Here is a 15,457-nt window from a genome sequence, read left to right as displayed (position 1 = left end):
AATAGAACAGCTGGGACTCAAACTGGCAATCACATGATACCGTCATTATGGGTGGCAGCTTGACTCACTGTATGACACTGCTGTTCCTAGGGATCATAAAGTCAAGCTACTTAAGATAACCATCACCTTATATACTTTTATTTTGGTGATGAGAATATTTCGGAACTTTTAGCTAATTTCAAGTAAAGATACAATATCATTAACCATATTTACCAGGCTGTATATTAGCTCTCCAGAAGAGTTTCATTTTGAAGCTCCAAGTTTGTACCCCTTGACCAGTATCTATTTTCCCCATGTGCTTGGTTCATGATAACAAAAAATGCTGGTTGGGGTGCCTACATTCTGTAATTAGAATGCTTGGATTCAAGTCCTGTTTCCTATCCAACTTCTTACTAATGTGCCTCCTGGGAGGCAGTAGTGGTGGCTCAGGTTGAATTCTTTGGCTCCTAAATTTGGAGAGCAAGCCAGTGTGTTGGGATTCTGTCTTACTCTACCTCTCAATCAAGTGCTCAATAAATTTGATGGGTTAGTTTGCTTCTTCTTTCTATCCATACAGAACCTTGTAGAATTGTCTAACAATTTCTGGAAAGCTCTAGTCTTTCTGTTTTAAGTTTAGTAAGTTTATATACTGGCTCTGCCTTTGCTTTTCTAGTGTCCTTGTTCTAACCGTATGTAACTCCACCTGTTCAGCCCTGCCTGGTAGTCACCTCAGCAGTGTCTAGTCCTGCTTTGCCAAGCCTTTGTCGACTGCACCAAGTGCTGGCAGTGCTCTTGACTCAGATTTTTCAGCTGAAGCCTCAGGCTAATGAAACTTCTCAGTGGTTTGTTTCAAACTAGGGAAGAGGATTTCTCCCTGCAGTTGTTAGGACATGATTACCGGGTCAGAACCTAATTGTTAGTAGAACTTTTGTATATTAGCTCAAATTTTTTTTTTAATCCCTCTGTTCATGTTATTAGCAAGTTTTCCAGTAGGATGCCTAAGTAGTGCTACTTTCCTCACTGTCGATGAAACATTTCTTTGAGATATTAGATCTCCCTTCTGCTAGAATGTTTGTGACAGTCCTTATCTTAGAGTGTATTCAAAGAGCTGAACTAGGGATAACTTTGGGTGACAATTGTTATGTGATACCTAGACTTTGTCCTTTACCTTGAAGTTATCAAATTGGATTTCACTTTGTTCCCTAAGGATGAATTTGTTAGTATTCTTGGTACCACCAGTTATCCAGGTATACAGAAGCATTTATCAGAATTAGAAAGAAATACATAGTTAATTTATTCTTTTCCCTTTCTTGCCGTGTTACCTCTAACCTTAAGAATATTTCATAGATGCTTTTCTTATGCTAATACCATACGTCAGCAGTACTTGGGCTACTTCTCAAAGGATAGTTGTTAGGACAGACTTTGATATAGTACTTGTGATGGAAGTTCACTGAATCCCCAGTTGCAGTTGGAAGGACACTTTCAGTGCCTTGGTTTGCATCCTGAAGGCTTAATGTATACTCTGTAGGACAAACCTATTTTCTGTAAGCTTGAAAACTGAAATCATAATAATTGTACTTTTTGTGTTTTACAGTGTGTGGACCAGTTGACAAAGATCCAAACCGAATTACAAGAGACAGTGAAAGATTTAGCTAAAGGTAAAAAGAAGTACTTTGAGACTGAACAGATGGCTCATGCAGTACGGGAGAAAGCTGACATTGAGGCAAAGTATGTGTTTTAGCATTTCTAACAATAATTATGCAAATAAATGTTGTCTTTGCTCATATTTTGTTCTCCATCAACATAGGGCATAGGTTCTTTCTTAGACTGTTGATTTCATTTGACTAACGTGTTTTATACATTAGATCACATTTTTTTAGATTGGTTGATTTTTAATTAGATTAGGAAAGGAGATAGAAATTTCCATAATTAGATTTTGAAAATGAAAGAAGGTAACATTGTATTTACAGATTTGAAAGCTCATCAGAAGTCTAGTAAAATTGCCTGGACATCTGAAGAACAGGATTTTTGAGCTTCATTTTTTTCATGCTAGATTCCAAGTCAAGTGAAGTCCCAGAAAATCACTTGGTCCTCAGAGTGCTGTTGAAGGCTTGCAGGCATGTGGACTAAGCAGAAGCCCTGGCCGCCCTGTGGGAACGGGCCCAGGCACTGGGGTCTAGTTTACCTGAAATCCAAGTAAATGTGATCTTAGATGTGCTCCAGAAAATGTGTAAATTCCACTTTCAAGATATATAAATAATAGTTCTTTATTTTAAAAATAAAAAAGAAGCTGGCAATTGGTAATAAGAGGAGATAGAGATTTTTGCAATGATATCTTGAGAAGGCTTTACTAAAAGTTATTAAAAGGTAAAAGTTTATTAAAATTTGATCTCATCAACCATAAGCCTGTGTCACAGAATTGGACTTTGAAAAGATCTATGAGCAGAAGTATGGAGGTGCTGGTGCAATTAGCTGACTGATGAAAACATCTAGATGTCTAAACTTCTACTCATGAAGTCAGGAAGACTTTAAACGCTGGTACAAACAGATCAGCAAAGAGGGAGGGATATCTTTCTAATGATTGTTTTTCTGCAGAAAATTTAGGCAATCTCAAAAACATCTTGAGAAAATTGAGGGATTTCTGGAAGTTTATTGAGTACTGATGGTTGGTAAATGAATCTTCACCAAATGATGTTATAGGAAAACATATTTAATATTTTCCGAAGTTAATTTGTTGTGTTTAGTGGGTTTTTATTTTTTGTACACAAATATTTCCTGTACTTTCAAAAAAATCAGTGAGTCCATCTTTCCAGTAAAATCTGCAATTTTTGGAATAGGTGATCTCTATCAGAAACATCCTGTTAGGGGGATTTTAGGAACTTATTTTCAGACTCTTAGAGTCTGCAACACAGGATTTGACACATTTGTAGGTTATTTGTAAATACCTCGTTTAGCCATGGCCCACAGGTTGAAAATGAGGACAATGATTATTCCTGAGTATTATGGATTTGGTGGTCTGATGCACAGAGGTGACTACCACCTTTTCATGTGGCCCTGATTCAAAGGGGATACAACTGGCTAGAACAGTATCCTGCTGTACTCCGAAGAACAGTAACATGTGAAGGATGGATGATGAAGAGTAGTGCACAGTATAATTTCTTATTTGTAGCATATTACTTATAAAAAACCCTTTTTCTAAATTTTAATCTTTGAAGGTACCATCTTTATCACTAATATCTTTTTTTTAAAGATTTATTTATTCTATTACAAAGTCAGATATACAGAGAGGAGGAGAGACAGGGAGGAAGATCTTCCGTCCAATGATTCACTCCCCAAGTGAGCCGCAACGGCCCAAGCTGCGCTGATCCAAAGCCAGGAGCCAGGAACCCCCTCCGGGTCTCCCACGCGGGTGCAGGGTCCCAAGGCTTTGGGCCGTCCTCGACTGCTTTCCCAGCCCACAAGCAGGGAGCTGGATGGGAAGTGGAGCTACCGGGATTAGAACCAGCGCCCAGATGGGATCCCAGCGCGTTCAAGGCGAGAACTTTAGCCACTAGGCCACGCCGCTGGGCCCATCAGTAATATCTTTTTTTTTTTTTAAAGATTTATTTTATTTTTATTACAAAGTCAGATATACTGAGAGGAGGAGAGATAGAGAGGAAGTGGAGCTGCCGGGACCAGAACCAGCAGCCATATGGGATCAAGGCGAGGACCTTAGCCACTAGGCCACGCTGCCGAGCCCCCAGTAATATCTTAAGAGTTATTTCTATCACTGTCTGTCATCTACCTAATACCATACTAGAAATATATGAGGATTAGCAAGTGAAACAAGTGGCAGAAAAGTGAAATTTTATATTGAAAGATCTGTGTGCAACTTGGCATATCTGAATCTTACTACAGAAAAAGGAGAACTAGAGAAACTTCAAATATCTGTTAATCTGAAAAAGCTTTACCTTTTAACTTTGTGACCCTTTCTAGATCAAGATGAATAGGAATCTGATTAATAAAAAGAAAAGCTCCATGAAGTAAGAATATGACAAGATAGAAAATATGGTTACAACTGATTTTTTTTTAAAGATTTATTCATTTTATTACAGCCATATATACACAGAGGAGGAGAGACAGAGAGGAAGATCTTCCGTCCGATGATTTCACTCCCCAAGTGAACCGCAACGGGCCGATGCACGCTGGTCTGATGCCGGGAACCTGGAACCTCTTCCAGGTCTCCCATGCGGGTGCAGGGTCCCAATGCATTGGGCCGTCATCGACTGCTTTCCCAGGCCACAAGCAGGGAGCTGGATGGGAAGTGGAGCTGCCGGGATTAGAACCGGCGCCCATATGGGATCCCGGGGCGCGTTCAAGGCGAGGGCTTTAGCCGCTAGGCCATGGCGCCGGGCCCCCTGATTTTTTTTTTTTTTAAAAAGATTTATTTATTTATTTGAAGGAAAGAGAGATCGTGTTTCTGCTGGTTCACTCCCAGGTTACCACACTGGCCAGGACTGACCTAGGCCAAAACCTTCTGCGTCTCCACAAAAATGGTGGGAATCCAAGCACTTGGACTGTCTTCTCTGCTTTTCCCAGGCTGTTAGCAAGGAGCTGGATCAGAACACAAGCCATCACCCATATGGATTGTTGGCATGGCAGATGTTAGCTTTACCTGCCTTGTCGCAATGCCGCCCCATTTTTGTTTTTTGAGATTAATTTTAAAATTTTTACTAGAAAGGAATATTTGCAGAGAGAAGGAAAGACAAAAGGAAAGATCTTCCATCCACTGCTTCACTCTCCAAATGGCCTCAACAGCTGGAGCTGAGCCAATCCAAAGCCAGGAGTGTCCTTTGGGTTTCCCATGCAGGTGCAGTGTCCCAAGGCCTTGGGCGGTCCTTGACTGCTTTCCCAGGCCACAAGCAGGGAGCTGGATGGGAAGTGGAGCAACTGGAACACGAAATAACGCCTACATGCTGGACTTTAAGGTGGAAGATTAGTGTGTTGAGCCACCATGCCAGCTTTATCAATCTATATCAATCTATATCTATCTATATATATTATATATCAATATATCATATATATTATCAGCAAGTGTTCACCCCTGAATGTTTTTCCTTTAGTTTGAGAAAATTCTGCTTTTGCCTATCCTGTTCATATTAGCTTTGCAGAGACTGACTGCTTTAATTCTAAGGTCTGCAACTGTACTTCATATAATGCTATGTAGCTGCCAGCACATGCATTACATTTTCTCATAGCAATCACCATGACACTCAGTCAAGACAAACATTGCAGCTTTAGAAAAATTGGTGCTCCTGGGAGTGGTGATTGTTTCTTAGCATTTGTCTATTGACTTTCTCTGTATGGCTGTCTCTAATTGTTTGGGTAAAACCAACATTGGAGGTTTTACAGTTGGCTGTTAGATTGTGGATATCTTCTGAAGCAGAGAGGAATCAAGGAGTTAAGAACATCTGAGTGGGAGAGTAAAGAGATCAAAATTATGTGGGGCAGAAACTCCAAAGACTTTTTAAATAAGTTTAGAATATCCTTAGGAATAAAAGGGACACACCGACAGGCATCCATATAAGAACTTTTAATGGTGGAAAGCAATGGAAGTTAGGAATTTTGCTGACTTGCAGTTACATTCTGGTATGCTATGGGCAGTTACACACAGCCCCCAAAACCTGCTAACCTTTGTCTCCAATGATTGGATGCTTCCTTGGGGGATATGAAGTATATGAAATAGTGTCATAATAAAAATCTCTTACGGTTTAATAACTTTTGTTTTAATCATAATTTTCTAATTTTTTATTCTTTTTCAGAACAGCATTTTGAGAGAAAGCTTTTAAAATTAGCACACAGTAATATTCAATCTTACATAATTTTTTATTAAACATACTTTTCTGTTTTTATTACAGATCTAAACTTAGCCTTTTTCAGTCAAGAATCAGTTTACAGAAGGCAAGTGTAAAGGTGAGTTTTTGAAAGATGTATTTCACAGTTGAGAAACCTCTTAGGTTATAAAATAAATAGTTGGATCTTTGGAGAGTGGGAATTCATTATTTGTACGTTGGAGAAGCATTTTGAAGGTATTAACCAAGGGAGGGATACCCTTCCCAGTTATCTCCCCTAGTTCTTGAGAGTTTTTCACCCAGGTTCCAATACTTTGGACACAGCTTGTTTATCAAGACTTCCTTTTAAGGATGAGTTTTCTATCTTAATTACTTAGTTAGCTTGTCTTTAACTTTTACTCCAAGACACTTGTAGAGCTTTAATAAGCCCTACAAAATCCATTTCATTAAGAAAGAGTGACTGTTTTGTGCCAGATGTAGGTAAGTTTTTAGTGTGGTTGTGTAGGATAAGTGAGCTCAGTGATCTGGCTTTGGCCGCCAGACCCCCACCATGTATTCAGTTCTCTCACATATCAGGAGTGTTGGCTTTTTAAATCTTATCTCAAACCACTAGATTTTTCTGATATATTTGAGATAGGGTTTTAGTTTTAAAAAATTTGTATTCCCACCTGAAAAAAATGAGTAAAATATTTGCAAGTTTTTTAAAAAAAACTTTTAATATATTAAATGTAAGTAGCAAATATTTGAAAAATTAACTCTTACCATGTGTTCTATTCACTGTTTAATTCCTTAATTGTGATGAGCAATTTTTGTAGACATAGAAACATTTTTTCCACCTGGTTGCCTTTGCTCCACATGGAAAGCCTTTCATTACCAAAATTAATATCCTCTGTGTTTTGCAGTGCATCATCAGTTTACACTTTATTATCCCCGTTACTGTGTTTCAGTTGAAAGCCCGGCGTTCTGAGTGTAATTCTAAGGCTACACATGCAAGGAATGATTATCTTCTTACACTAGCCGCAGCTAATGCACATCAGGATCGCTACTATCAAACAGATTTAGTAAACATTATGAAGGTAATGCAGTTTTAATATATATGGTAATGTCACTGAACTCTTGGATAGGCACTGTGGTACAGGGGGCTAAGCCAGCACTTGGGACACCCATATCTCATGTTGCAGTGCTTGATCGAGTCCGGATTATTTCCATTCCAGCTTCCTGCTAATGTATCCCAGAGACATCAGGCAAGGCCCAAGTTACTTGGGTTCCTGTCACCCACGTGGAATTTATACTCCTGGCTGTGGCCTGACCAGCCCCAGCAATTATAATTATTTGGGAAATGAACCAACAGATAGATTTCTCTGTCTCCTTTCTCTATCACCCTGCTTTTTGAGGAAAACAAATTAACAAAAAACAACCACAAAAACAAAAACACACTCATGATCTGGGTTTTGGATACATGAAATTTAATGTATAGAGTAGTAGAGCAAGCCATTTTTTATTTCATTGTACTATGCTTTGTATTTTTTGGATTACTTCTCTTTCTGGTAGTTTGGAATTAATTTTCATTATACAGTATGCTTAGGAAAGGCATTTGGCATAGCAGGTAAGATGCTGCCTCTGACTTCCACATCACATGTGGGATTTCAGTCCAGTTCGCTTTTGAATCCAGCTTCCTGCTAATGTGCATACTGGGAGGCTGTAAGTGATGGCTTAAGTACTTGGGTCCCCTCCACCCATGTGGAGTGATATGGATTGAGTTTGTGGACCCTGGCTTTTGCTCCAGATGTTGAGGGCATTTGGGGAATGAACCAACAGACGGGGAATCTTTCTCTGTCTCTCTGCCTTTCAAATAAAACAAATACAAATTTCAGTGTTCAAACAAAATCCTAGTGAAGGATTGTTATTTCTCCCCAGCCATGGTAACATTTATTGCATAATAGTTATTGATGTCTGAAATAAAATTGATGTGTAAGGTAGGAACTGAGTAGTTCTTAAACAGAAAATGTGCTTCTTGGAGATTTTTTACTTTGCAGATCATTCAAGTCAAAGTATTGGAGCTAGACAGAATTTTCAATTATCTTCTGAATTGTCACTGAGACTGATATTTCAGCCAAGTTTAATTTTTTTTTAGTCTGTATCCTTATTTTCTAAAAAGATTAATTTTTTTGTAAAATGTATACTTTATTTGAGAAACAGATTGACAGAGTAAGGGAGAGGCAGACAGTTAACAATCTTCTGCCCATTTGTTCACTGCCCAAATGGCTTCAGTGACCGGAGCTGGTCCAGGCTGAAGCTGGGAGCCTGGAAATTTGATGTTGAGTCTCCCATTCAGATGAAGCATTTAGGCCATCTTCCACTTCTTTCTCTAGACACATTAGAAAGAAGCTGGATGGAGCTCCTGTGATGCAATTGGTTAGCATGCGGTACTTATACAGAAAGGAGCTGAATTAGAAGTAGAGTGATAGGGATACAAATGGATGCTCTGATACAGGATACCAGCCTTGCAAGTGGTGGCTTAACCTGCTCTGCCATGATGTCAATAATGTCTGCCCCTTACCCTGAATTTCTTATTAAACAAAATTTTGCCGATTTCCATGTCTGATGATAATGTGATAATTGTGTATTTTTCTGAAATAGACATTTTAAAATGTTTATCTTAACAGATAAAATTATAATTCATATTTAAAGATTTTGAAGTGTCTGTCTAACAAACAAAAGGAAGTACTAATGGATGTATGAAAACATTTATGCTGGGGATTACATTGAAGTGCATATATACTGGATTGTGGTTTGTGTCCTCTAACTTGAACTCAGTCCTGCACTGTTTATTCTAATTATATGGGTCTTTAACTGGAATAAAGGAAAAGGGGTGCAGGAGATGAAAGTCATTTTAACCTGTTGCCAAGTTCCTGCTTGTTATGGTCAGACAACTTCTTTGGATTGTGTCCTTATCTCCCATTTTCTCAAAAGCTCAAGCATTTGATTTTTCTGTTTTTCTCTTTTATATTTAATTTCCCCCATCCTCAAATGTATTGTTCTTACTGGCTGCTAAACACATTGGTATTAGGAAACAGCAGCTGGGGATACAACCAGAGCGGACGCTTGCTTGGTTGCTTTTTTTTTTTTTTTTCTTTTCATTCTTGTAGTGGCTCTTGTAAAGTGATCAACTCAGTGCAGAAACGACAAGCTATTTCCTTGAAAATAAGAGATAGGACATTTCCTGGCACCTTCAAGGGAAAAATGACATGTTGTAGGGAGCCATACTGGAGCAGGAACTATCCTTACTGCAGAATGTTTATTTTCCTTTTTGCTTATTTCCTAATATCTTCTGTTAGCATCTGTCCCATTGGAACTTCTGATTAGAACATAAATTAGAATATAGAGAAGCATTGGCAGACCAGAAGTATTACACCTAAAGGATCTTATAGATATTACCTGTTGCTGCAAACATACAAGGACAAACTAGGGACTTGGACTCCCATTCTCGTGTGATTTCTGTATGCATGCCTGTGTATTTATTAAACAGTTTTTAGTACAGCTTATACTCAACGTTATGATTGTATCCTAGTATTAAATCAAAACTGATGACTGTGTAGTTTCAGTATTCCTTAGCTGAAATGCTTGGGTGTCGCCGCCACTCTGGCTGCCCTGCAACGACACTAAAAACGCTGAGTCATATTCTTGGAGGTCCGGGAAAAACTGGCAAAAGCGGCTGCATTTTAAAACCTTTTCTCCGCTGCTCCTGTCCCCGTCTGTCTAAGCTTTCCTACCCGATTCTTCGCCACCCTTCCTCCCGTTTTCCACCACTCTTCTTCCCAATTCTTCCCGTTTCTGTATTCTCCCCGTATGGGCCACCAGAAATGTCACGAACCAAAAGGGAGAGAGACAAAACCAAAAAGAGAGGGCGAACCAAAAAAGGCAGACGAACAAAAAAAAAAGGTGTTTATTGCCAAAAGCGAGCACTTCTGCCCGTGGTCCACTGGGTGCTATCTGATAGGCCAGCAGTTGCAGCCAGGGAGAATTAGCCTATCCTTGTGACTTCCTGCCTGCCCACTGGCGGGACAAGTCCCGCCTCCTGGCAGCCATCTAGAAGCCCCTCATTCATGTGGGGTCGGCCGTTCCCCACACTTGGATCAAAAGAAGATCTCACATTTTGAATTTTTAGGTTAGAGATGTTTGAATGTATTTTTTTTTCCTATGAGTACTTTTTTTTTTTTTTTTAGGATTTTTTTTGTTTATTGAGAGAGTTAAAGAAAGAGAGAGACAGAGAGATGTGCAATGGCTGGAGCTAGGCCAGGCTGAAGCCAGGATATGCGGCAGGGGCTTAAGCACTTGGGCCATCTTCACTGCTTTTCCAAGGTCATTAGTAGGAATTGTTGCGGGGTGCGAGTGAGATCACACCAGAGATGTCTAAGGTTTATTAAGGAGTCTTTATTAACCAATCTTGATGATAATAGAGTATACTAGAAATAGCAAATCACAAGTCCATATGGCAATCTAGCCAATCATAATCCAACCAAATATAATCCAAAGAGGAACAAATGGTCATTATCCTTAAGTCCGTCCATTAAGCTGAAGACCTTTGTCCCAGCTTCCCCAACAATATAAGTTATCCTAAGAGACATGCAAAGAAAAAGAATAACCTGGACACTCTTACAAAGCTGCATTCACCTTTCCCTGGCTTCTCTGCCTACAATCCACTACTGCTAGGCCTCACCTCTCCTGGAACTCCTGATAGTACACAAACTAGAAACAACATTACTATATCCATTATCCAATCTAAGCAGTATACAGGGACCATGCTTAGGGGATTACCTGTCCTGGGTCAGCCAAGAGTCAGAGTACCAGAGTAAGGGAAGCACCTGACCAGAAAGAGAGAGGGCCCCCCACTTTATGGGCCTTTTAAAGGGGCTTGTGAGGGGAGTGGTTATACAACAATGCAATACCATCCCCTCTCAGTTGATAGATGAGTCACAGGTGGGCAGAAACGAATACCTAAGTGTTGTAGGCTAAGGAGTTGATTAGTGCTCCTTCGGATGGGCAGGAACAGGAACTGGGCTTGTAGCTAAAAACACCTAGACTGAATTTATCTGCATCCAATATCCTGGCTAAATTAGGATGTGGGGGGAGTGGTTGAGGATGGAATTCCATTACTGATAGGACCCACCTTCAGGACAGAGGGTAGGGGGACACAGCCAAATTTTATTTGTCTTCTGTCAATGGGTGCTGGCTATCACAGGCTGCACCATATAACAGGATCTGGATCAGAAGTGAAACAGGTGGGACATGAACCAGCACTCATTTGGGATGTTGATTCTGCAGGCAGTGGCTTTACTCACCACAACACCTGCCCCCATGTGAATACTTGAAAATGAACATTATATTAGCTTAATTAGGAGAAAACAGAAAGTCCCATTTTTTACAAATTGATTTTATAGCCAAAAAAGATGACTTTCAACCAAGAAGGAAAGATTTTGAGTGCCTTCTATCAAAAACAAAGAGGAAGATAATGTGTTTGCCTGATTCTTAGATAATATGTCTATGAATTAGTTTTGAAGTCTTTGCACATGTCTTTGTTTAGCACTTAGTAGATGAGTCAATTATTATTATTTACCTTCTTAAGAATATTTATTTATCTGAAAGCTAGAGCTATGGGATGTATGAGACACACAGGCAAAGAGAGAAAGAAAATTAGGATCTGTTGGTTCACTCCCCAAGTGGCTGCTCCACTTCCCATCCAGCTCCCTGCTTATGGCCTGGTGAAAGCAGTAGACGATGACCCAAAGCCTTGGGACTCTGTACCCACGTGGGAGACCTAGAGGAAGCTTGTGGCTCCTGGCTTCACATGGGCTCAGTTCTAGCTATTGTGGCTGCTTGGAGAGTGAGCCAGTGGACAGATCTTTCTCTGTGATTCCACTTCTCTCTGTAACTCTGCCTTTCCAATAAAAATAAATCTTAAAAAAAAAAAAAGATTCTATTGGGGCAGGTATTGTAGCACTAAAGGTTAGGTTGCAGGCAGGGGACACCTGATCATATATCTTCATGATGGCTTAAGGTCCTTCCCACCTATGTGTGAGAACCAGATGAAGTTCTGGGCTCCTGACTTGGCTTGGCCCTGACCTGGCTATTATATGGTGCTAAGGTTTGGAGATGAAATGAACACATGGGCAATATTTTAAAGTTTTCTTTCCCTTGCATATCCTGTCTATGCCTATAGTAATAAATGCCAACTTTGATCTTCACTATAGGGTCTGTGGCAGATCAGTTTTAGGAGGAAACTCACATGCCAGTATCCTTAAATCTTTCTTCTTGGGGTAGTCAAGACGCCCTTTTGCCATTTCCTCCCACTTTGTCATTTCTTCAAATCTGTTTTCTTATTTTATAGATCACACACCTCAAACTCAAGTGAGGTCCAGGTAACATAGAAAATAGCCAGGACTTAGATCAAGGTGTCTCTGCCACCAAAGCCTGGGTTCTTTCCTGGGTATCTTCACAGCAGTCTGAGCTGGAGCCAAGCTCAAGCCAGGCACCTGGAATTTCATTTATGCTTCCCGCATGGGTAATAGGGACCCAGGCACATTATCAGGGAGCTGAATCAACAATGGAGCGGGCGGGACTCAAGTGACACTCTGGTATGTGATGCTAGTTTGCAGGCAGAGGCTTAGCGTGCATCTTGTTCTTTAGTATAATTGAGACAGAGGGAATTTTTGTGATTTTTAGTTGATAGTTGTTTTTCACACTTCTCTCAGAACTGATAGCATTCACTATATGTTATTACTTACAGTTATGTCACTATCAAGAGTATGGGAATGGTATGTCCATTCTGTACTGCACCAGGTTAAGGTGATACCTGCAACCCTGGCGTCCCATTGAAGATGGCCTAAGTTCTTAGGCCTTTCCATGTATGTGGGATACCAAGATGAAATTCCTGGCTTCTGCTTGGCCCATGTCTGGCTATTTTGACCATTTTAGGAAGTGAACCAGTGGGTGGAAAGTGTATCTCTTTTCTCCCTCTCCCTCCCTTCCTTTCTTCCCCCTTCCTGCAACCCCCTTCTCCCCCTTTCTTCCTTCCTTACTCTCTCTTCCTCTTTCTCTCTGCCTTTTGAATAAATAAATCTTTTTAAAAAGATTTATTGTATTTTTAATTGGAAAGGCAGATATACAAAGAGAAGGAGACACAGAGAAAGGTCTTCCATCTGCTAATTCACTTGCCAAGTGACTGCAACAGCTGGAGCTAAGCTTATCTGAAGCCAGGAGCTTCTTCTGGATCTCCCACTTGGGTGCAGGGTCCCAAGGCCTTGGGCCACTCCCTACTGCCTTCCCAGGCGACAAACAGGGAGCTGGAAGGGAAGTGGAGCAGCCAGGACTTGAACTGGTGCCCACATGGGATCCTGACATATGCAAGGCAAGAGTTTAACCACTAGGCCATCGTGCCAGGCCCTAAATAAAATAAATCTTTAAGAATAAATAAATACAGGGCCCGGCACGATAGCGTAGCAGTTAACATCCTAGCCTTGAATGTGCCGGGATCCCATATGGGTGCCAATTCTAATCCCAGTGGCTCCACTTCCCATTCAGTTCCCTGCCTGTGGCCTGGGAATGCAGTGGAGGACAGCCCAAGACTTTGGGACCCTGAATCCGCGTGGGAGACCCGGAGGAGGCGCCTGGCTTTGGATCGGCTCAGCTCCAGCCGTTGTGGCTGCTTGGGGAGTGAACCATTGGACGGAGGATCTTCCTCTGTCTCTCCTCTCTGTATATCCGTCTTTCCAAGAAAAATAAATAAATCTTTAAAAAAAGAATAAATACAGCAAGATTATGTCAGTATGTTAGTGCAAGTATTAGGTTCTCCAAGGAATATTTTTGTTCTATCCTAGTACTGCTTAGAACTGATGCTAAATACATTTCTTTATGTATCACCAAGCAAATATTTTTAAACTTCAACCTAAAATAAGGAGAATATTGTTTGCTAGACCCTGAAGAATCAGATAACTGCCTTAGTCAGATCTATAGGAAACAACTCAGCTGTCTGCTGGGAAATGAGGTAAATTTTCCTGAAATGTTCCTTTTTTGTATTATGCTCTTGTGCAATATATGAGGTAATATTTTTTTATTTTTATAAGCTTGTGGAATGTGGTCTTTGTGGCTTGAATGAGGAAGAATGAAGTAGGATATCATCTACAAAGGAAAACAATTATTGTGGTGAAAAACTAGCAGGTTATTAATACTAGGATCTAATTTCTAGGTAAATGTTTATTGGCTTCAGTGGAAACTTAACGTATCCATGCTTGTCGATTAATGAGGAGAATAATAAAAGATAAAGCAACTTTCTATGGCAGAATTCAAGAAGTTATGATAATTTGACTTGGTTTTATAGACTTTTTTGGTTAGATGGGGAAAAAATTGTTGATATCCAAGTCCCTCTGATTACATTATTAGCTAAGCATTAGCTATTATTAAATTCATTTCAGTCCTGGTTGGATTTAATAGCTGTTGCACTTTCACTTCTGAGTGTGGCTCTTCTGGTTTCTCAGCTATCTCTGTTGTGCTTCTGCTTTACCTGGTAACATTTGTTCATGCAGTGAATTAGCAGTCTCAGGCTTGGCTTTCTGCTTTGCTTGCTTTAGGTGGCTGGGGAGGTGTTTTCCTGCCAAGGGCCACCTGATGTCAATAACAACTTTCACAGGTCATACAAGATTATCAAGTTAAAAATTAGCCTGCTGTAGATTTATTGAATTGAAAGTTCCTGCCTACAGTTACCTTGGCAGGGTTGGGCCAAATGATTTTGCAGACCTGTTACAGCCCAGGGAATGGAAGTTTTCCACCCCTGTCATAGAAGAATACTGTTCTGCAACTTAAAAAAAATAAGAAAAAAATATATATTGTATATATTTGAAAGGCAAAAGGACAGGGAGGGAGAGGGAGAGACTGGGAAGGATCTTCCCATCTGCTTATGCGTTCCCCAAGTGGCCACAACATCTGGGGCCAAGTCAGGCCAAGGCCAGGTTCCAAGAACTCCCTCTGGATCTTCCATGTGTTCCCCAAGCACTTGGATCATCTTCTTCTTCTGCTTTCCCAGGAATATTAACAGGAAACTTGAATGGAATTGAAGCAACGAGTAAATGCTTCTGTATGAGATGTCATTAACAGAGAGGAAGCAGCTTAACTTGCTGTGCCACCACATGGGTCCCAAGTTGATGTTTTCCCATTGAATGTTATATTTGACAAAATCCATCCTTGTGGACCTTTAACTTTTTTTTTTTAAGATTTATTCTTTTTTTTTTTTTTTGGAAAGGCAGATATACAGAGAGGAGGAGAGACAGAGAGGAAGATCTTCCATCCGATGATTCACTCCCCAAGTGAGCCGCAATGGCCCAAGCTGCGCCAATCTGAAGCCAGGAACCTGGAACCTCTTCCAGGTCTCCCTCATGGGTGCAGTGTCCCAAGGCTTTGGGCCGTCCTCAACTGCTTTCCCAGGCCTCAAGCAGGGAGCTGGATGGGAAGTGGAGCTTCTGGGATTAGAACCGGCGCCCATATGTGATCCCGGGGCGTTCAAGGCTAGGACTTTAGCCACTAGGCCACGCCTCCGGGCCCGACTTTCAACTTTTTTGTGTGTTTCTTTTTGGTACTTCATTGCATATATGTAG

The 15,457-nt window shown here is 40.5% G+C and overlaps 1 protein-coding gene across 2 annotated transcripts in view; it reads left to right on the top strand.

The window, feature by feature from the left end:
* FCHSD2 (FCH and double SH3 domains 2) overlaps positions 1-15,457 on the top strand; it is a 261,041-nt gene that overhangs the window by 130,911 nt on the left and 114,673 nt on the right. For both annotated transcript variants that reach the window (XM_058663557.1, XM_058663556.1), the window contains exons 6-8: positions 1,574-1,707; positions 5,877-5,931; positions 6,758-6,886. In XM_058663557.1, the coding sequence (XP_058519540.1) occupies positions 1,574-1,707; positions 5,877-5,931; positions 6,758-6,886 (318 nt within the window). The remainder of the gene's footprint in view (positions 1-1,573; positions 1,708-5,876; positions 5,932-6,757; positions 6,887-15,457) is intronic.

The sequence above is a fragment of the Ochotona princeps genome, chromosome 4 (assembly GCF_030435755.1).
Source record: "Ochotona princeps isolate mOchPri1 chromosome 4, mOchPri1.hap1, whole genome shotgun sequence".
Lineage (NCBI taxonomy): Eukaryota > Metazoa > Chordata > Mammalia > Lagomorpha > Ochotonidae > Ochotona > Ochotona princeps.
Note: the sequence above shows the minus strand (reverse complement) of the source record. Positions and strands in the feature narration are given on the sequence as shown.